The 22,456-nt window shown below is 36.7% G+C and overlaps 1 protein-coding gene across 2 annotated transcripts; it reads left to right on the top strand.

Moving 5' to 3' along the window:
• Positions 1–4,101: 4,101 nt before the first annotated feature.
• LOC113499955 (actin-like protein 6A) lies at positions 4,102–20,805 on the top strand. Of its 2 annotated transcripts, none has more exons than XM_026880565.1 (8): positions 4,102–4,429; positions 4,964–5,115; positions 5,736–5,962; positions 6,355–6,472; positions 6,857–6,988; positions 8,395–8,545; positions 17,958–18,206; positions 18,999–20,805. In XM_026880565.1, the coding sequence occupies exons 1-8, from the start codon at positions 4,228–4,230 to the stop codon at positions 19,100–19,102; spliced, it is 1,335 nt and encodes a 444-aa protein (XP_026736366.1). In that variant the 5' UTR covers positions 4,102–4,227; the 3' UTR covers positions 19,103–20,805. The 2 variants fall into 2 exon arrangements, with proteins under 2 accessions (XP_026736366.1, XP_026736367.1); XM_026880566.1 differs by lacking the exons at positions 17,958–18,206; positions 18,999–20,805 and adding exons at positions 10,629–10,829; positions 11,741–12,044.
• The last annotated feature ends 1,651 nt before the right edge of the window (positions 20,806–22,456 follow it).

The following is a 22,456-nucleotide window of genomic DNA, read 5'->3' as shown; positions in this document are numbered from 1 at the left end:
ATACTTACCAAAATGGATTGGTATAAGCTAGTTTTGTAAACCTCAAGCGTTGTTTAAGTCACCTTGTATTTCTCTTAAACCAGGTTCATAAAAGTGTGTATTTAAAATATATTGTATATTTATTGTAATTTACTAACTTTAGTGTAATGATTACTGGAGATTCGACTTCATGTAGCTTGTGATAAATCGGTGTTTAGTATAGATATATGTGTTTATATATTTGTAATGGTAATATTAATTATAATGTAATATCAGTTTGAGAAATTTTGAATGGTTTTGAATTAACGAAACGCAAATTAAAACAATTACCTTCTTCACTTACAAAACATCATAATATTATGTATCATATATGCTTAAAAAAACTACCAAGTATAGTGATAATGTCATGGTAGTAAACAAATGGTAGAAAAATCTTAACCGGGCAACACAGTTTTTACGACTCGTTAGGTAGTTCAAACCTTTCTATGAATTCTCAAACGTGATATTATATTAAAAATACACAGTTCACGAAATTTCTATCTTCGAGCGAATAAATAAAGGCCTCGGCAAAGAATCCGCGAAAGACTGAAATGTTATCACTTAATATAGAGTATGACAGGAGCGGGAAAATTAAATAGGAACAAAATGGCCGACTTCTCTAATGTCATACCACGAGATGTGAAGATTATGCTAGCTGCCTTTCGCTTATCTATTCACACAATTATTGGCAGTTTGAAATTCATAATTTTTATAAGTTTTTACCTCCTATGCAAGATGGATCTGTTTTAATTTGATCGAGCATTACCCTTATGAATTTCTTCAAGTAAAATATTAGCACTTTGGACTGTTATTTTTTTGTTCGCGAGGCTAAGCAACGGAGAATTTCGTCTGCCAAGCTTGTCTATGTTGTCATCTGAGTTGGCATCGGGTAGGTATCGGGATTCCCTGCCTCCTACATACGTTGTTTCGTGGTATAACATTAGACTGTTTCAAAACTGCCGTATATAAGTTAAAAATGTTAAAACCTTGAAAGGAAACTGCTTGCCATAGCTTTGAATACTTCAATCTGTAATAGTTTAGTTCTAGAAGTTCCTGCTGGCGGGAAACACCTTTTTCTATCAGTAATGTGTGTCTAATAATATTCGTAATATAACTCACCAAATAATTAGAAGTTCGTTCACTTCGGTCGTTGTAAGCATTCGTAAAAAAAAAGACAAAATCACTGCGATCAAAGTTAAGTTCCTGACTTTTGTTTAGGAATATTTGAATAGATTAATTTTAAGTCTTAGATACCTATTTAGCATCAAATAATGGGTTGGAATGCATTTGTCAATTTTTCAATTTGTCAATGAATCTCATATTAATAGTGCGCTATGGCGCCAAGGAAAAGTATGAACATTGAAATCAGACGAAAAAAATTGTATAAAAGATGCATTTTATTCTTTAAACATACAAAAAAAAATTCAAAGTGTAATATTAGCAGTGTTTTCAACGATAGTTTTATTTTGTTTATTAGTACATCACTTTTTGACATTTGAACCATAATTGCCAACGCGTCATGAACTTACTACACCAATACTCAAAATTAAGCGCCCCCTAAGCTAATTTCATAACACTTTTAGGTCATTGAAACGAAACTACTTTTACGGATTTTATTTAATTTTAGATTTTAGTTTTTAGAGCAACATCTTCCGTCAAGACGAACGCCATCTCAGTCTGCCCGTGACCATGATACCTGCAAAGTTTTCGAAACGTCGGGAACTAAAAACTAAAATCTAAAATTAAACCGCGATAAAATCCGTAAAAGTAGTTTCATCTCAATGTGTAACATTCGCGTAAACCTAAGAAACCACTTTTAGGTCACAAAAATACTTATTAAAAAACATTTTTGTCAACATACTTAGTATCTTATACAATCAAACTTTTGCACTTAAAAAAAATATAAAACTTATACAAAAATTAGAACGACTGCAAACAAGTGCGTGTATAAAACTGTATTTTTTACACATTAATATGTATTAACTTTGTAGATATAGATAATTAAACGATTTTTGTGTCTAAACATATTGTTGTAGATTAAGAATGGAGTAGGAGAGAAAATATTAAAACCTTTTTACATTGTATAAAGTCCTGTGCTTATCAAATGTCAAATTATACGTCAATTTTGACAGTGACATTAGGCAGTGTGAAGTTCCTTACGAGAAGCGCTAGTGTCCAATACTTTCGTAGAGTGTAGACTTCGCCTCGTGAGTCACGAATCTCTTAAGAATGTTTATGACGGTAGTGACTACACGCAGAGAGTATCGGAAACTTACGTTGAACTGCCTGTACGAAGGGAGAGCCTTCAATTTTTACGTATTCGTGTGAATTGGCAAAATACGATGACTACCTTGCATTTCGTCGAAAGTATAATGCATAAACTCGGCGTGTCTGCAATAATTATAGTTTTACCGCGAAAACTTAAATCAGGTACGCGGAAACATCCAATGCTAGGTCCGCGGATTAGCACTATCCCCGATTACACCAAATATTTTATAGCCATCGAATTTTGCCGTAACATCGAAAAGAAATCAATTAAACTTTGTAAATAAAAGCACTCTTGTATAAATTCAACTACAAACGGTCTACCAGCTGGTCTTGAAGTAAGATGTCTGCAATTAAAGCAAGATGGCGCCTGCATGGCGTAGAGTGACATCTCTTTTCCACAATGGCATCTTACTTCAAGGCTGTCGGTAGAATTGTAAAAAGTAAATTATTTTTTAAATAATATGTCGTATACATGTAGTTATACGTAATATAGTATACCTTATTAGGTATAGTAGGTACTTTAATACAACAGTGTTTTTGTATCGTGTGGCTCGATAGCTTTTGTGATGTTAAAAGCATGTGTAATTATAACAAACTTCACAAATCACTAATTTTTGACACTATTGCCAATTGTTTTTCATAAACCCATTTGAATATGTCATTCATTTATTTGACACATCACAAGCGTGTTTAATTTTAACATAATTTATCAGCTAAGGTTACTGAAATATTGTGACGTGAAAAAAAGTTTATTAAATACATTTAACACTAACATTTCATTGGAAAAACGACTATTTCTTGTACCTTCTTTCAATTAATTTTTATTTACCTCAAATATCGTTAAAAATATTGTTAAACAACTATGAAGCCGTTATTTTAATACCCATCTGACTCTCTTATATTTTGAGAGTAATCTTCAAATCTATCAAGCCACATTTCATATTGACATAGATATACATACAAATAATAATAAAAAAGATCAACTATTACAAGCCTTTCTGTATGGTTCCTAACTTCTAACTGTCTTTATGTGGTACTTTTCTATTAAATAGTTGTATTAGAAAAACTAGTAAAATCGAAATAGAAAAAATATTTGACATGTAATGAAATTGTACCTGTTGGTTGAAAACTTTAGCTGCCGATTCCTTAAGTCAATTCTGTTCTGCCAAAGGCCTTTTGTTGCTGAATACAAGTTCTCTATATCCGACGGCAAGTCGTGCCTTGGGAGGAACTTCTATGCGTTGAAAGGGCTTGTTGCTTGAAGATTTGAAGTCGCCGGACGTAGATACCAAACATAGCATAGCCTTATTGTGCGAAGAGCTTAATGTCTTTTACTTCGCAACTTTAATTTACCGCAGCATTTGATTAAGAACAAAAACCGTTAGTTTAAAAAATGTTAAACGGCTACCCTAATTTTAAATTCTTGATTCTCAATGTTGCCATTCATATCATAAAAACTTCTACCAATGATGCAGTAATATTTTTTACGGATTAAAAGATTACTTTTTAATAAATATCTTAGCAGCCATAAGTATAATGTCTGTTCGTATCAATGTTAATAGCTGGATATACGTTCGCATAAAACTAATTTTCTGTTGTTATTTATAATTGTGACTTCAGAATATACTTGCATACAAACAAATTCGTATTTTATTTCTTAATTCCGACGCTCCTACTGTGATTGTTATTCTGTAGTTTTTTTTATTAAAATGAAAATCACTAATCAATAATGATCGCTCCAATCAGATTTATAAAAGAGTAGTTTCGTAATCGAAATCTTTTACATCTGTGGGACCACAGATAAAATCACAAAACATTTCGTTTTCTGTGACATTTGATTGACAGATTACCGTAATCAACAAAATTGCAAGTCGCGCCGAAATTGTTAAATATCCGTGTTTTATTGTATTTCAGTTGAATAATTAACAAGAATTTACTAAAATGAGTGGTCCTAACGGGATGTTGTACGGTGGTGATGAGATAGGCGCTCTAGTGTTTGACCCAGGGCACCATTCGTTACGCGTTGGTTATGCCCAAGAAGATACTCCAAAGGCTGATATTCCGGCCGTGGTGGGAACGGTATCAGCAACTCACATCCCAGACGCCGAGGAAAAGGTTCCCGATGGAAATGTCACACAGACCGGTAAGAAATTCGTATCAAAAATCTTAAAAATATATGTTTTGTTTTATGATGCTGTTTCTGCCTGAATCTGTTTTGTTCTTAACTTTTTACTTAAATACATCGATTTTACTACGTTTCGTTATGCTCTTATAGTTATAATAGGTATATACTCCTCATTTTGTGTTATCTAGATTAATCTAGAAGTTTGTTTTGTTGACAAAACAAAGATTATATCTTACAACATCATACTAACCTAAGTCTCGAAAATTCTGGTGCTTATCGATAAAGCTGTTCGTGTTGTTGTTGTTTATCTGCAAAAAATGATGTTATGCTCCTTTGATTTATTCTATCACTCTAAAAATTGTTCCTATGTATAACTTCAACCAAATAAGTAGAAAATGTAGAAATCTTATTGAGTATATAAAAAAAATATCAGCACTTTTTTTTTTAAATAGAGTTTATGAATGAAATCATCATGTGTACTCAAAAACTTTACACACAAAATACATTTTTGCATAAACCTCTTTTTACTTATGCAACTTAAATACGTTTCAGGATCAAAGACTGGCGGTGAACTACGTCACTACATTGACATCACAGAGCTACATGTACCGAGGGCCGGTATGGAGGTACACACATACATGAAGGACGGACAGGTCGACAACTGGGATCTGTTCGAGAAGATGTTGGATTACTGTTATGCTAAGGTCGGTAACTTTGTAATTAATAATAATTATACAATTTTTAAATAAGAAGAAGTAATATTTGAGGATAATGCAGTGCTGAAGAAATATATTTTGATATTTGCTGAAATGTTTATTGAAAAAGTTCAGGTAGTTAGAAGGTAGAGAGTCTGACAACCAGTCTTACTAAGGAGTAGCATTTTGCCCAGGTAACTAGGTTGGGGAGGTTAGATAAGCATTAGCTCCTTGTAAAACATTGTGATTTAGCTGCATCTGGTTATATTGGAAACCAATCCCAGCTTAGTGAGGCATAGGCCAAGAAGATGAGTCTTTACAAATCTTGTTCACTAGGTAATCATCACCTAGTGAAAGAAATTTGTAAAAAATTAATAATAATGGAACAAAAACTAAATGTCCATTAAAATTTTATCAAAATTGCCCCAGCCGTTCTTATAACTGTCAACACTTCTACTTGCGAGCTTTGGGAAGTGCTTCAAATTTTTTTTTCAAAAATTTAACCAGAATGACAAGCAAAAATGAAATTGAGTGTGAAATGTTGGAATAAATTTTCTATTTATAAATGATGGATGATTTTCAATTAACCACATCTAACCCATAAATTATCTTCCTCAACTTGTTACCAGGTTATCCGATCCCCATCAGAGCACCACCCGGCTCTCTTCACGGAAGCCGTCTGGACAACGCGACCAGCCAGGGAGAAGCTAGCAGAACTGTTGTTCGAGAAGTACCAAGCGCCGGCTTTCTTCTTAGTCAAGAGTGCGGTGCTGGCAGCCTTCGCTAACGGCAAGTCAACGGCCTTGGTGGTGGATGCCGGTGCCAGTCAGACGTCTGCTGTGCCTGTTATTGATGGGTTAGTAAGTTTTGTCACTTTTGAGCATGGAATTAATCATGAGTTCGACTCGCGATCCCGCCGCGTCAGCTCATGATTAAGGACTCCGGTTGGGTCCGAAACTAGTCGGGCTACCCCGATAAATACGCGTGAGAAACCGTTGCATCGTTTAATCATTAATAATTCTCACAATAGTTACTTTAATATATATTTTCTTTACTCAACATAATTTAAGTATGTTTAAAGAAAAAATATAGTTTAACTTTCAACAAATAGTGTTCAAAAATGCTTTGGAAACTTGTCGAAAGATAGCAAATATGTATAGTACTGTCCAGTCATTTTAATGGCTAAAAAGTAGTCTTTACTATCTGGCTTTTGATCGACCGTGTTCTACCCTGTACGTTTGTCCACAGCTACGCGCTGGTGAACGCGGCGGTCCGGTCCCCCGTGGGCGGCGACCACCTCGCCGCGCAAGCGAAACACATGCTCAACAACATGCACATACAGATGCTGCCTCTTTATAGCATACAGGTAAGATTTAACAAGTTTAAGAAGGGTTAAAATTTAATCCTATTACTGAGAGTCTGTCTGCCCGTGCGTCACTTGGAGAACGCTAATTGTTAGAAAATTGAAATTCTCACAGATTATATATTTCAACAATAGTCGCTATAGCACGTAATACTGAAAATAAAGCAATGTTGCAGATTTGATTTTGTTGATAAGTTTGGTGAAAATTAAATTTGAGGGTTTAGACTCACAATCTAAAGTACTCTCTCTCATGCTATATTCTCTAATTATATATCTGACGGACTGAAATAATAACAATTTTTGTGTTTTATTTACCAAATACAAAATTACATTAGCGAAAACAACCTCATCTAACAACATTATCTACCCTATCTGCCTCTCTCTCAGAGTAAAGAAGTGATCCGCGAACGCGAGCGAGGCCGCTATACCCTGAAGACTCTCCCCGCGGGCCTGACCGTGTCTTGGCAGCAGTACATGCTGAAGCGCCAGTACGAAGACTTCTGCCACTGTGTAGCGCAGGTTTGTGTCTGTATCTCAATGGTACAGCAAGATATGGATGGTAAATAACCTTAGCTAAGCCTCTTTTTGTATAATGTATATAAAAAAGTCGACTAGTTGTGAAATATACTTGAGAGTCTAGGTCAAAAGTAGTCGACGATACAGTTCAAGTTGAATAGTTTAACTAGTTTCTAAATATACTCGGGAGTCTAGTTCGAAACTAATAGACGCCACACATTTTAGATTCTTCCAGCGTGTCTGACACTCGTGGCAGCAACATGCACTGAAGTGGCAGTTCCAAAAAAATCCGATCAGTTGCGAGATATACTTGAGGTTCTTGGTCTAAAATAGTTAAACCATACAGAACGAGTAAAAAAACGACTAGTTTTTAAACATACTCCGAAGTCTACTTCGAAACTAGTTAACACTACAAGTTGGAGATTCTCCCAACGGGTCTGATACTCGTGGCAGCATTTCATGATCAAGCGACAGTAGCGAAAAAATCCGTCTTGTTGCGATTCGTCGAGATTCTTGGTCGAAAAAATTTAGTCGACCCTTGAAGTAAAAACGAAAAAACGACTACATGTTAAATATGGTCGGTAGAAGAGGACCAAGCTTGTTATTGGAGAGTATCGTAGCAGTTCTGACAACTTGGTTAATGGCTTTTGTTGCTGTTTATTACAGGTTCTGTATGCTGTACCATGGTATTTGTACAACATTAAATTTGAATACAGTAAACACCCTTGTACTTTCATGTCATACCTTTATTTTACGGGGTGAAACATTAACGTCTTTAACCCAATCAATCAATTACATTTCGAAATTCTACTGATAGAAGCAACCTCAGGCCCCTTTCACTGCCTGAATCAATATTACAAGATCGCTCACGCATGTTCTGCGTGACTATGACTAGTTCGTGTTATCCCATGGAGTCTAGCATGAAGCTAGTCTAGCATTAACAACTCAATACAATGCTTGTATTGCAAATTGAACACCGTGATAATGACAAGTTAAATTGATTCATCCCTTTTATAATCCCAATTCACACCCACAAAGATCCCTTACAGAACTTCAATGGCTAAGTGTTCCCAGTCTCTAGTAATAGCCCCGTCATTCCTGACCCCACCAATAATGGCCCCGTACTTCCTATCTCGACTAATAAAGACCCCATAAATGCTAACCCCAACAATAGAGACCTCATACTTCCAAACCCCTTATAAAAAGACCCATAGTCCCTATCCAACACCGATAAAGCGCCTAATTCCTATCCCCACTAATCAAGGTCCAATTCATATGCACATCAATAAAGGCCCCTTGGCTCTATCTCCATTAATCAAAGCCCTATAATCCCCAACTACACCAATAAAGACCCTCTATCTCCACCCTCCACCAACTACAGGTACTACAACACCGCCCATTGTCCCCAGGTGTCGGAAAGCCAATACGAGGAGCGCGCAGCTGCGTCAGCTCCCTTCAGCCACTACGAGTTCCCCGGCGGCTACCACCAGGACTTCGGTCCCGAGAGGTTCAAGCTCACCGAGTGCCTGTTCGAGCCGACCCTGGGGGCTCCGCATTTAGGTAAGTACATCTATTTTGCAGCCGAAGATAGATCTCGATGGCGTGCAATAGGGATGATGACATTTTTTTTTTGCAGTGTTCGTCTTGTAGTTTTTTGTATAATAATGGATACGTATTTTTTAATTTCTCCCGCAAACATAAATTGACCAAATTACAGTGAATGAAACTTACGCGTGACGCCACGATTGAGTATTAATTTTACCATATCGTTACGTCACAAGCCCCTTCTCCTAAACTTTAAAGCAGATTCTCTTTGTCAATTCTAGTTTTTCTTAAAAAGGAAAAAATACGTGTCTCATAGGTACTTCTCAATTACCTAACTGAGGGACTAATAAGATTTTTTCTTTTTATACCCAGTCATCATCCCTAATAGCCCATGTCCAGGAGTGGACGAATATGGGCTGATGTTGTTTGATGATGATGATCTATTACTTGGTGTAACCGGGGTTTAGAATGGTGTATCTATATTTGGCAAATGTAAGATAGTTGATATGTTTAATGTACCATCTTTTACTAATTTTAGTGCTCTGGATATTTCTTTTTGTATAAAAACATTTGTCATCTGTAGCAACTAGCACCCATGGCGTTAATAGGACACCTGATGTTTGTAGCACGCTTCACTTTCGTAGCACTTTTGGCTACGTAGCAGACTCGACAGCCGAAACAAGCACGAAATTCGTAGCATATTTAATATCTAACTTTCTACGAATGTCGTGGCGCACTCGATTTTTGAAGCACTCTTGACATCCGTGGCAACCTTGTCATATTTAGCAGATTTGACGTACGTAGCACATGCCCAATTCGTAGGACACGCGAAATTTGTAGCATATTTGAGATACTTAGAAAATAAGACTTTTGTAAAACACTTGACATTCGTAGCGCATTCGACATATTTAGCGTATTTGACACACTTAGTGCAAGCGACAACGAACATGACATGACCATACCACGTGGCGCTGCGTTGGAAACAGTAATTAGACACACAGTTAGGGTTAATAGCCATTGCATAAATCATGATATGTTTCAATAATTCGCAATTCCTTTCTATCTAAGGGGTATCGTGTTATCCAGGTAACTGGGTTGAGGATGTCATATAGGCAGTCCCTCCGTATAAAACACTGACTTAGCTGAATCTGGTTAGACAATGAAGCGCCACGCTGTAGAAAATTAGTCGTTTTCAGCATAGTTGACGTTCGTAGCAGACCTGACAGCCGTAGAACGCGCAAAATTTGTAGCACATTCGTAGTACACTTGACATTCGTAGCGCTCTCGACATACTTGACTTACGTAGCACATGCATCATTAGTAACATAATCTACATACGTAACACACTTGAAATCGTAGCACATTCACATACGTCGCACTTAACACTTGACATGAAAACAATTTAGACCATTCGTACCTATATTATTTTCATATTTTTGCCTGCATTATTATCATCGACTAAGCGGTATGAAGTTTGCCGGTCATTTATATGTATCTTCAAATATAGCGTGGCGCTACAATGATGACACTACTAATAGTATATAATATACGGCCACGTTATTAACTCCCTTTTTTTGTTACGGCCGGGGAATCCTCGTGGCTCATGGACACCCATTCCCTCGGTGTAGGAAATGGGTAGTGTCAGACTCTTACTGAGTACACCTAGGGCCCAATTCTGCTATTTACAACGGCCTATGAATGAATGAAATTTGGCTTAAAATGACAATTTTCGTATTCTCTTAACAATTTTTCTACACAATAATTGAAAATTCATTGCAGGACTTTATATTCAAGGTTAATACAATCGACTTACAATTTTTGTATTGGTAAAAAGCTTAAGAGAATAGGAATTATTTCAAATTTAATCCAATTGCCATTCATTCAACCGCCATTGTAAAATAGCAGACTCAGGGCCCTGAACCGCCGTGCTACGTCATCCGCGTTCTTGTGTCGGTGTATGTTAGTTCTTTAGATTTAACTTATAACAATAGTAACCAAATAGTCAGACTTGCTGAGTAAACCTGAACCGCCGTGTTACGTCATCCGCGTTCTTGTGTCGGTGTATATACCTATCGGTAACTCCCCCCGCTTGGCGCAGCGTGCGCGGCGGCGGCGGCGTGCGACGCGGACGCGCGGCCGGCGCTGTGGGGCTCGGTGGTGGCGTGCGGCGGCGTGGCCAGCGCGCCGGGCTGGCTCGAGCGCCTCGCCAAGGAGCTGGCCGCGCGCGCGCCCTCCAGCCACCGCCTCAAGTCGCACGCCGCGCCCAACTCCACCGAGAGGCGCTTCGCCGCCTGGATAGGTGAGGACTGTGATACTAACTAGCCAGAGAATTATTCATTATTAAATTATGTAACGGTTTGCTCACGCGTATTTAGACCGCGCGCAGACCGCCGCGTCTGTGATAAAGGACTTCGGTTGGGTCCGAAACTAGTCGAGCTACCCCGATAAATACGCGAGAGTAAACCGTTACATCATTTCATGTCCCTCTAGTTTAGCCTCCCTTATTGCGACACCCCCCTAGATCAAGGAAATTTATACCCATCTAGCTCAGTTTAAACTCGTCTGTCTTTGTGTATTTCAACAGAATTTGCAATCATATTATACCTACATATGTTTTTAAAGTACCTAACCCTTGTGGTAAAAAGAGTAAGTTATGGAGTTTCTTGCCGGTTCTTCTCCATAAGAATGACTGAAACTTGAAAGAAAAACTTTGGATTTTGAGAATGATTCATACTCAAAGTCAACGGATTATATTAGCTTTCTCAATGAAGCGACAATGGTCGTGGTGGCCTTAAGGGTTTATGCATGGATTTATATTATTTAGCCGCAGGTTCGATCCCAAAGCGGACAAGTACCAATTTGATTTTTTAAAAGTTAAATTTATTATCTTGATTAATCTAAGACACCACGAACAAAAAAAGTGGAAAAATACATCGTGGGATAACCTAGATTCCACATGTTGAAATCTAAAATCGCCCGCAATGGGCTAGCGTAGTGATCAATGTTTAAAACCTTCCCTATACGGGAAGAGGCCTGTGCCCAGCAGTGGGACGTATATAGGCTAGTACTATATACTCGGTATGTAATATCTACAGATCCAACCACCTCTGCCGTAGACGCTTGACTGTTGCCATCATAATCTTTCTTCCCGTTTCTCTCCACTACAAGGCAAAGAACCCTCTCTACATCCATGATAACATGTCGTTACAGGCGGCTCGATCCTGGCTTCGATCGGCTCCTTCCAACAGATGTGGATATCTTCACAGGAATACGACGAAGGCGGCAAAGGGCAGCTCGAGAGGAAATGTCCTTAAATCTAGATAAATGTTGTAACATAACTACAGATAGTTGTACTCGGCTGTACGCGGCGCTATGTGTTTGAGTGTCAGCAATAGGGTATTTGACTAGGGGCCGATTTATCAATCACCAGATAACTTGATGAATATGTTTGACGTTTGGACAGCTTTTGTATGGAAAATATGTCAAACGGCCATATTTATTCCTCAGATAAAAGTTATCTGACGATTGAAAAATCGGGCCTTAATCTAATAATATTAATCTGTTTAGTCCATCAGGCAGATTTCCAAAAAATATTGAATGCGCATTTTTCTTTTATATATAAAATATTAAAAAGTACGGATGATAAAAAACACTTAAGTTTAGTACTGGTAAGTGACGTCACACGAGATTTTAAATCACTGTATTTAATTTTAAATCCTATTTTGTATACGAAATAAAAGAAAAAATAAGCTTCTAATATTTTTTGGAAATCTTCCTGATGGACTAAACAGGTATTTTTGTCAAATACTCTATTTGTGCGACAGTGACACACAACTGAAAGCTGTGTTAGTACACAACGTCACTGTATTTACAAGTGTTACACACACATGACGCCGCGCTAAGTTGAGTTGATACACCCGTATGTAAGTACGACACTCATGCTGTCTCCGTCATTCTCAAGACGATTGAAGAGGATAGTAGATATTTTGGAACAACTCTAACCTGGGTATCGAACTTGCATACAGCTTGTATCGTTTAAGATAGTGATAATAATACTGAACGGTGATTGTTCTTATGGAGGTGTACTTTTTAATAAAATCCCGGGAATAGAGATGATGGCTGGGTATAAAATTATAAAATATTTTGAGTACCTTAATAAGACGAATAAACAATATTTGACACGTATTTTTCCTTTTTCTGAAAAACAAACATTTACAAAGCCTGTTCAAAAGACTTCTTCAAAGATTGGAAGGTTGCTTGTGACGTCACGAGTTCGTGTTTATACACAATCGTGACGTCACGCGTAGGTTCCATTCACCGTAATTTGATCAATTTATGTTTGCGGAACTAAATAACAGATACCCATCCATTGTTATATGCTTAAGTACAAGGAAATCACTTAAAAATAATGTCATCATCCCTATTTCCATTCATATTCCAATATTTGGAACACCTCTCTCGTATATCCTACTGCTCCTCAGCGGTGTATTATAATTAAAGAAAAGGTTTTTATATGAAAAACTCTTTATAATATAGTCCACATTTTAAACATGCTCACACAAATATCACTATTTTCTACGATATTTTTAATATAACATACGGCAGTCAGTGAGATTTAATCTACTAATGACATTTACAACAAGTCAAGAAACACTTTCACTATACAGGGTGTAAGGAACACCGTACCACCAAAGTCGCATAATGACTTTAAAATAACGTGTTAATTAATATTAAAGAAGTCGCTACCGTCGGAGATTAATATTTATAGATTTAGTCATTTTCGAGCACGCAATGAATTGGTTACCGCGCGATCCTTACGCTCAGCGTACGTACTTACACGAACTGTAATGTGGTAGGAGGGCGACACTCGGCGACACGATCGAAACATTCGAAACGCGCGCGCATTTTATAAAAATGTTGTGATGTAACGAAAAACAATCACAAAAAATATCAATCAATTTACACTATTCTGACTACAATCTGTGTCTTGTGTATTATTAAATCAAACCTACTCTTACCTTAATCTCGCTCACTTCTAACCAGATAAGGTTCGAAAATTTCGAAATGTCCGCCATCTACGTGCACACAAATTTTGGCGCGGCGAAAAATCTGCTGCTGAACCCGGGGCAAAAAGTACCGCGTCCAGTAAATGTTCATCGCGAGACTTGCATTGCCACGTGCTTCGCCATAACACATTAGCATGTTGCCATTCTCCCGGGCGGTAAAATAACCTATCGAGCTACTAGGATCGTAATTTAAATAATACACACACAACACACGCACTTATATCACTTAACACAATAAAATTGTCTGCCTACACGATAATTAGTCCGCGAATTACCCGATTGCACATTCGATTAGCGTAAGGAACAAACTGAGTAAAAATAGGTACTATTTTGAAAAAAGCCGAACTTTCGGTTTTACCTTTGAGTAGTGTTGGACCTAGGTACCTATGATTCTTTATCGATAAATTACATGAGGTCGAAGTGAATATCGTAAAATTATTCTCAACAATAAAGTACTTAACTTAAACCTTTAAAATTGATTAATCACAAAATGTACTTTTGTGTAAGAACATAATTGTTTTATGTGACTGGAATAATTATTCAGCAGTTCGTAGGAAAAAAAATGATAAAAATTTTTAGGCAGGAATTTCATTAGTAGATGATGGATATTAGTAACAAAACAGACTTTAATTTTAGAAAAAATAAATTATTGTTTATAACAACATGTTTTAGAACTACAGAATTCTAAACAAAAACAAACTGTTAATAATAAAAGGTTTTTAATAAATTTCGTGATAAGTTGATAAACGCTGAGAAGGTGATTTTCTATTTTATAACATGGAACCCGTGTAACAAAAATCGATGTACTATTTTATCCAGTGTCACAGGTACGTCACTCGCCGATACCGCTGTAGGTGTCGGCGACGCGCTGGCGGTTTCGACAAAGGCGGCTAGCGGTGCCTACAAAGCGCGCGGCTTTTTTTAAAGGAATAGTAGGCAGGATTACGAATAATGCGTGCGAGTGCGCGCGCAATAGTTGCGCTATCTCTTACGCTTGTCGCTCATGAGTATTGGTTCGGTTTTGACGTCACTTTCGGTTAGATTTGCAAGAGAGCGATGACCGACGAGTACCTTTACGAATCAGCTGATCGGGAGCAGTTTTTAGTGTTTCATATACATTGCCTTTTTTTGTGAAAACGGCTTAATAATGATTTTGTTTATGAAAATATTATTGAAATACGTAGGAAAAATGATTTTATGACACATAAAATTAAAAAAACGCGAAAAAAAACTGCAATTTTCATGAAAAGACCGATGAAAAATTCCAACGCAGTGGGGTCTGGAATCATGTCTAGAACTCAGGTCCCACGGAAAAGTCACGGTGTTCCTTACACCCTGTATGTATTTAATTACAATTACCAGTGTAACAACCGTGAATATTCAGAAGACCAATATTACATGAATTTGAATCAGTCATAAGAGGACTAGAATTATTATTATTGTACTAGTGCGAGAGAGACGGCGCTCTACAACACGTAGCGCTCTGTCTCGCTCCCACACCTACTCTTCTACTCAATGTGGGGGTAGCCCCTCCCCCTTTTTACTTTCATTTCTCACTGCTGCCATCTAGTGTGTAGGTGTATGTATAAAATAATTATATATTTGTCGTGTGAATGATTATGCGTATTATAATTAAATGGATTTTTTATTGACTGAGAATAAATAGATGTAAGGACTGTTTGTGTTTTCTTTTAACTGTTAAAGCTGATATAATTTTAATTAATAAATATTTAACTAAGGTTTCCTACCGTAGCTTAACCAAGCTTGTAACTGCGGCTACAGAAATACATCATCTATAAAAGTTCATGAGATACTACCTGGTAACAGACGGACGAACAGACAGCGGAACTTCAGTCGGTCTGTTGACAGTCTATTTCGATATCCTTACACATTATAATGCACTTTTGTATATTCCGTCGGCGTACACAAGATTAAATAAAACAGAATACAGTTACGACATCTTTATTTATATGTTACAAGCATCATGACAAACTTACATAGAATGTAGAAAATAAATAAATACTAATCTTAATATATCTTATTATAATTTGTTGCAAAATGGCGTACTTTGACTTACATAACGAAAACTTAGATATACATTGGCGAGTATTGAAATTGACAGAGTTGTTTAAACGTAAAACTATCTTTAACCGACTTCAAAAGTGTGGAGATTCTCAAATCAGCCGGTATGTGTTATTAACCACCGCATAGTATAATAGCTATCGCAGTTTGTAAATAAAACCGGTAATAGCAATAGCTACTAAAAATTCAATTTTTCATTCTGAATCTTATAGAACTACGCATTTAATTATCTTGTGACCATTGTCTTATAAACTGTATCTTCAGAATATGAAGTATTGAAATGAAAATACTTTTACGGATTTTATCGCGGTTTAATTTTTGATTTTAGTTCCCGACGTTTCGACACCTTTGCAGGTATCAAACCGCGATAAAATCCGTAAAAGTAGTTTCATTTCAATGTCTAACATTCGCGTAAACCTAAGAAAAGAATATGAAGTAATCAAAATATGTCGCAGAATATCATAAGAATTCTATAAATATTTAATTAAATAATATTCACTGGTCACTCGCGGCTCATGACAGAGACAAGTGGAGGAAGAGTGGGGAGGCCTTTGCCCAGCAGTGGGACATTCCAGGCTAGTAATAATAATAATAATATTTGAATTATAATTAGTATATTATAATCATATACATACTTTCCAGTTAAGATATACTTTTGATTAACATATTTAGGCTTTTCCGACCAATAAAATTATACACTCAGAAAAATGTCTAAAAACTAGCTTATTCTTAAATAAAATCTAGATATCTCCAAGATGTAACCAAAAGGAATGATCATTATGTAAATACAGCTTCTAAAACGTCTGTTTAAAATTACAACATTCTCATTTCATTTCATTTAGAACAACCTGCTGATATTAGCTTTGGGAGAGGTTTAAATGATTAAACACTAGCTTTACGATGTCGGTTATATCGCGTTTCCAAGATAACTCTTCAAAAGTCCGGGATAAAAACTATCCTATGTTCTTTCTCAAGGTCAAATATATATCTGTACCAAATTTCATTAAAATCAGTTCAGTGGTTTAGACGTGAAAGCGTAACAGACAGACAAAGTTACTTTCGCATTTATAATATTAGTAGGGATTATTTTTCAGAGTATTTTGTGAATAGGTATTATTATCAGGAGCCCTGCTGGGCACAGGCCTATTTATGTAGTCATTCTCCTGTCTCTTGCCCTTCGCATCCAGTTTACTCCTGCTATACCGACGACCTCCGTGGTCGAGTGGTGTATGCACCGGTTTCAAGGTGTCGCTAGTTCTGAGGTCCCGGGTTCGATCCCCGGTCGGATCAATGTTAAAATTCACATTTCTACATTGTCTCAGTCTGAGTGTTTGTGGTACGTTCGTTGTATCTGAGTTCCAAAACGCGAGTGATTTAGCAACTTACTTTGGGTTCAGAACAATCTGTGTGTTTTGTCCGTTTTATTTATTATTTTATTTTTATATTGTCTGCCCATCTTTCCAATGTCGACTAATATAAGTTTCAATACTAAAAGCAGAAGAAATTCCACAAATATGACTACATTTTCGATACACCTTGAATAATATCTTAAAAGGCGTGTATACTAAGCTTAAAACTATTAAATCATCAATAAATAACTTTAATTACATAATATGCACAGTTATTATAGCTTAGGAACTTACAGAGATCTTATAACTACTAATTTAATACTGTTCAGAAATTCAGCGAAAAATTGAATCATAGACATTGCGTTGCGTTTTTATAATATCATTATGCTAAAAGTACGCTGAACGGAGTCTGGCAAATATGTATTTCTAAATATTCAAGCACATTTTCTATTATCAATAATGATAATCTAAAAAGATTTTATTTTCCTAATTGTTTCGTAAATTAATTTAGGCATATAATAATACTATACCTATCTAATAATGGGACTAGATTGAAATTGAAAATGGTTATTTTTAATAGTTTTTAATCTACATGAATAAAGCTTATAGACTTGACACAATGTTTGACGAGGTGAAGATATCATTTCTAATTACCAAATCTCAATAAACTTGTCAACTACGAGGAATTTAATTATGTTTCATTGCAGCGATGTGAAATCATAGTCATTCTATTTTTTCAATATTAAGAACATTTTAAGTCAGATAGAAGCTAGAGAATCAAGAGCACCGTCTCTGTTTCACACACCATGCACGTATATTTAGATCTCACTCCAATAATATTTTTGCTCTCTTTCATAGCGGCTAAGTTATATTGATTCGTAGCAATATGAATCCGTTTTGTTTCACAAACATCGGGAACACGTTCCACAGCAGCGCTGCTCGAAGCTTCCTCCTCAGTCGGCGCTCCAGTCCTCGCCGGCCTCTCTCCCCGTGGCCCCTCTCTCCGCCTCGCAGCGCGCCCGCCCTGGGGCTCGGTGGTGGCGTGCGGCGGCGTGGCCAGCGCGCCGGGCTGGCTCGAGCGCCTCGCCAAGGAGCTGGCCGCGCGCGCGCCCTCCAGCCACCGCCTCAAGTCGCACGCCGCGCCCAACTCCACCGAGAGGCGCTTCGCCGCCTGGATAGGTGAGGACTGTGATACTAACTAGCCAGAGAATTATTCATTATTAAATTATGTAACGGATTGCTCACGCGTATTTAGACCGCGCGCAGACCGCCGCGTCTATGATAAAGGACTCCGGTTGGGTCCAAAACTAGTCGGGCTACCCCGATAAATACGCGTGAGTAAACCGTTACATCATTTAATGTCCCTCTAGTTTAGCCTCCCTTATTGCGACACCCCCAAAAAGAGTAAGTTATGGAGTTTCTTGCTGGTTCTTCTCCATAAGAATGACTGAAACTTGAAAGAAAAACTTTGGATTTTGAGAATGATTCATACTCAAAGTCAACGGATTATATTAGCTTTCTCAATGAAGCGACAATGGTCGTGGTGGCCTTAAGGGGTTATGCATGGATTTATATTATTTAGCCGCTGGTTCGATCCCAAAGCGGCCAAGTACCATTGATTTTTTAAAAGTTAAATGTATTATCTTGATTAATCTAAGACACCACGAACAAAAAAAGTGGAAAAAATACATCGTGGGGTAACCTAGATTCCACATGTTGAAATCTAAAATCGCCCGCAATGGGTTAGCGTAGTGATCAATATTTAAAACCTTCCCTATACGGGAAGAGGCCTGTGCCCAGCAGTGGGACGTTTATAGGCTGGCATTATATACTCGGTATGTAATATCTACAGATCCAACCACCTCTAGCGTAGACAACCTTGACTGTTGCCATCATAATCTTTCTTCCCGTTTCTCTCCACTACAAGGCAAAGAACTCTCTCTCTACATACATGATAACATGTCCTTACAGGCGGCTCGATCCTGGCTTCGATCGGCTCCTTCCAACAGATGTGGATATCTTCACAGGAATACGACGAAGGCGGCAAAGGGCAGCTCGAGAGGAAATGTCCTTAAATCTAGAGAAATATTGTAACAACACTACAGATAGTTGTACTCGGCTGTACGCGGCGCTATGTGTGAGAGTGTCAGCAATAGGGTATTTCACTAAGGGCCGATTTTTCAATCACCAGATAACTTGATGAATATGTTTGACGTTTGGACAGCTTTTGTATGGAAAATATGTCAAACGGCCATATTTATTCCTCAGATAAAAGTTATCTGACGATTGAAAAATCGGGCCTTAATCTAATAATATTAATCTGTTTAGTCCATCAGGCAGATTTCCAAAAAATATTGAATGCGCATTTTTCTTTTTATTAAAATATTAAAAAGTACGGATGATAAAAAACACTTGTTTAGTACTGGTAAGTGACGTCACACGAGATATTAAATCACTGTTTTTGATTTTAAATCCTATTTTGTATACGAAATAAAAGAAAAAATAAGTTTCTAATATTTTTTGGAAATCTTCCTGACGGAGTAAACAAGTATTTTTGTCAAATACTCTATTTGTGCGACAATGACACATAAATGAAAGCTGTGTTAGTATACAACTTCACTGTGTATTTACAAGTGTTACACACAGATGACGCCGCGCAAAGTTGAGTTGATACACCCGTATGTAAGTACGACACTCATGCTGTCTCCGTCATTCTCAAGACGATTGAAGAGGATAGTAGATATTTTGGAACAACTCTAACCTGGGTATCGAACTTGCATACAGCTTGTATCGTTTAAGATAGTGATAATAATACTGAACGGTGATTGTTCTTATGGAGCTAATCTTTTTAATAAAATCCCGGGAATAGGGATGATGACTGGGTATAAAAATGTTAAAATGTATTGAGTACCTTAATAAGACAATTAAACGATATTTGACACGTATTTTTCCTTTTTCTGAAAAACAAACATTTACAAAGCCTGTTCAAAAGACTTCTTCAAAGATTGGAAGGTTGCTTGTGACGTCACGAGTTCGTATTTATACACAATCGTGACGTCACGCGTAGGTTCCATTCACCGTAATTTGATCAATTTATGTTGGCGGAACTAAATAACAGATACCGATCCATTGTTATATGCTTAAGTACAAGAAAAACACTTAAAAAAAATTGTCATCATCCCTATTTTCATTCATATTCCAACATTTGGAACACCTCTCTCGTATATCCTAGTGCTCTTCAGCGGTGTATTATAATTAAAGAAAAGGTTTTTATATGAAAAACTCTTTATAATATAGTCCACATTTTCAACATGCTCACACATATATCACTATTTTCTACGATATTTTTAATATAAGATACGGCAGTCAGTGAGATTTAATCTACTAATGACATTTACAACAAGTCAGTAGTCGCGAGTTCGAGGAAGAAACACTTTCACTGTATGTATTTAATTACAATTACCAGTGTAACAACCGTGAATATTCAGAAGACTAATATTGCATGAATTTGAATCAGCCATAAGAGGACTATAAGTATTATTATTGTACCAGTGCGAGAGAGACGGCGCTCTACAACACGTAGCGCTCTGTCTCGCTCCCACACCTACTCTTCTACTCCATGTGGGCGAGCCCCTCCCCCTTTTTACTTTCATTTCTCACTGCTGCCATCTAGTGTATAGGTGTATGTATAAAATAATTATATATTTGTCGTGTGAATGATTATGCGTATTATAATTAAATGGATTTTTATTGACTGAGAATAAATAGATGTAAGGACTGTTTGTGTTTTCTTTTGACTGTTAAAGCTGATATAATTTTAATTAATAAATATTTAACTAAGGTTTCCTACCGTAGCCTAACCAAGCTTGTAACTGCGGCTACAGAAATACATCATCTATAAAAGTTCATGAGATACTACCTGGTGACAGACGGACGAACAGACATCGGAACTTCAGTTGGTCTGTTGACAGTCTATTTCGATATCCTTACACATTATAATGCTTTTGTATATTCCGTCGGCGTACACAAGATTAAATGAAACAGAATACAGTTACGACATCTTTATTTATGTTACAAGCATCATGACAAACTTACATAGAATGTAGAAAATAAATAAATACTAATCTTAATGTATCTTATAATAATTTGTTGCAAAATGGCGTACTTCGACTTACATAACGAAAACTTAGATATACATTGGCGAGTATTGAAATTGACAGAGTTGTTTAAACGTAAAACTAGTTTTAACCGACTTCAAAAGTGTGGAGATTCTCAAATCTGCCGGTATGTGTTATTAACCACCGCATAATATAATAGCTATCGCAGTTTGTAAAGAAATCTGTTAATAGCAATAGCTACTAAAAATTAAAACTAGAAATTCAATTTTTCATTCTGAATCTTATAGAACTACGCATTTAATTATCTTGTGACCATTGTCTTATAAACTGTATCTTCAGAATATGAAGTATTGAAATGAAACTACTTTTACGGATTTTATCGCGGTTTAATTTTTGATTTTAGTTCCCGACGTTTCGACACCTTTGCAGGTATCATGGTCACGGGCAATCTGCCTGTGACCATGATAAACCGCGATAAAATCCGTAAAAGTAGTTTCATTTCAATGTCTAACATTCGCGTAAACCTAAGAAACGAATATGAAAGTAATCAAAATATGTCGCAGAATATCATAAGAATTCTATAAATATTTAATTAAATAATATTTTAATTATAATTAGTATATTATAATTATACATACAGTTACGATTTACTTTTGATTAACATAATTAGGCTTTTCTTACCAATAAAATTATACACTCAGAAAAATGTCTAAAAACTAGCTTATTCTTAAATAAAATCTAGATATCTCCAAGATGTAACCAAAAGGAATGATCATTATGTAAATACAGCTTCTAAAACATGTTTAAAATTACAACATTCTTATTTTATTTCATTTAGAACAACCTGCTGATATTAGCTTTGGGAGAGGTTTAAATTATTAAACACTAGCTTTTCGATATCGGTTATATCGCGTTTCCAAGAGAACTCTTCAAAAGTCCGGGATAAAAACTATCCTATGTTCTTTCTCAAGGTCAAATATATATCTGTACCAAATTTCATTAAAATCAGTTCAGTGGTTTAGACGTGAAAGCGACACACAGACAGAGTTACTTTCGCATTTATAATATTAGTAGGGATTATTTTTCAGAGTATTTTGTTAATAGGTATTATTATCATGAGCCCTGCTGGGCACAGGCCTATTTATGTAGTCATTCTCCTGTCTCTTGCCCTTTGCATCCATTTTACTCCTGCTATACCGACAACCTCCGTGGTCGAGTTGCGTACGCATCGGTTTCAAGGTGTCGCTAGCTCTGAGGTCCCGGGTTCGATCCCCGGTCGGGTCAATGTAAAAATTCTCATTTCTACTTTGT

This window comes from Trichoplusia ni, chromosome 13 (assembly GCF_003590095.1).
Source record: "Trichoplusia ni isolate ovarian cell line Hi5 chromosome 13, tn1, whole genome shotgun sequence".
NCBI classification, from domain to species: Eukaryota; Metazoa; Arthropoda; class Insecta; order Lepidoptera; family Noctuidae; genus Trichoplusia; species Trichoplusia ni.
Note: the sequence above shows the minus strand (reverse complement) of the source record. Positions and strands in the feature narration are given on the sequence as shown.

Bases quoted from the DNA above. Each gene is read 5' to 3' on its own strand.
- LOC113499955 (XM_026880565.1), top strand. From the start codon at position 4,228: ATGAGTGGTCCTAACGGGATGTTGTACGGTGGTGATGAGATAGGCGCT. The intron at 4,430-4,963 runs GTAAGAAATTCG...AATACGTTTCAG, and splicing joins TGGAAATGTCACACAGACCG to GATCAAAGACTGGCGGTGAA. The intron at 6,473-6,856 runs GTAAGATTTAAC...CCTCTCTCTCAG, and splicing joins TGCCTCTTTATAGCATACAG to AGTAAAGAAGTGATCCGCGA.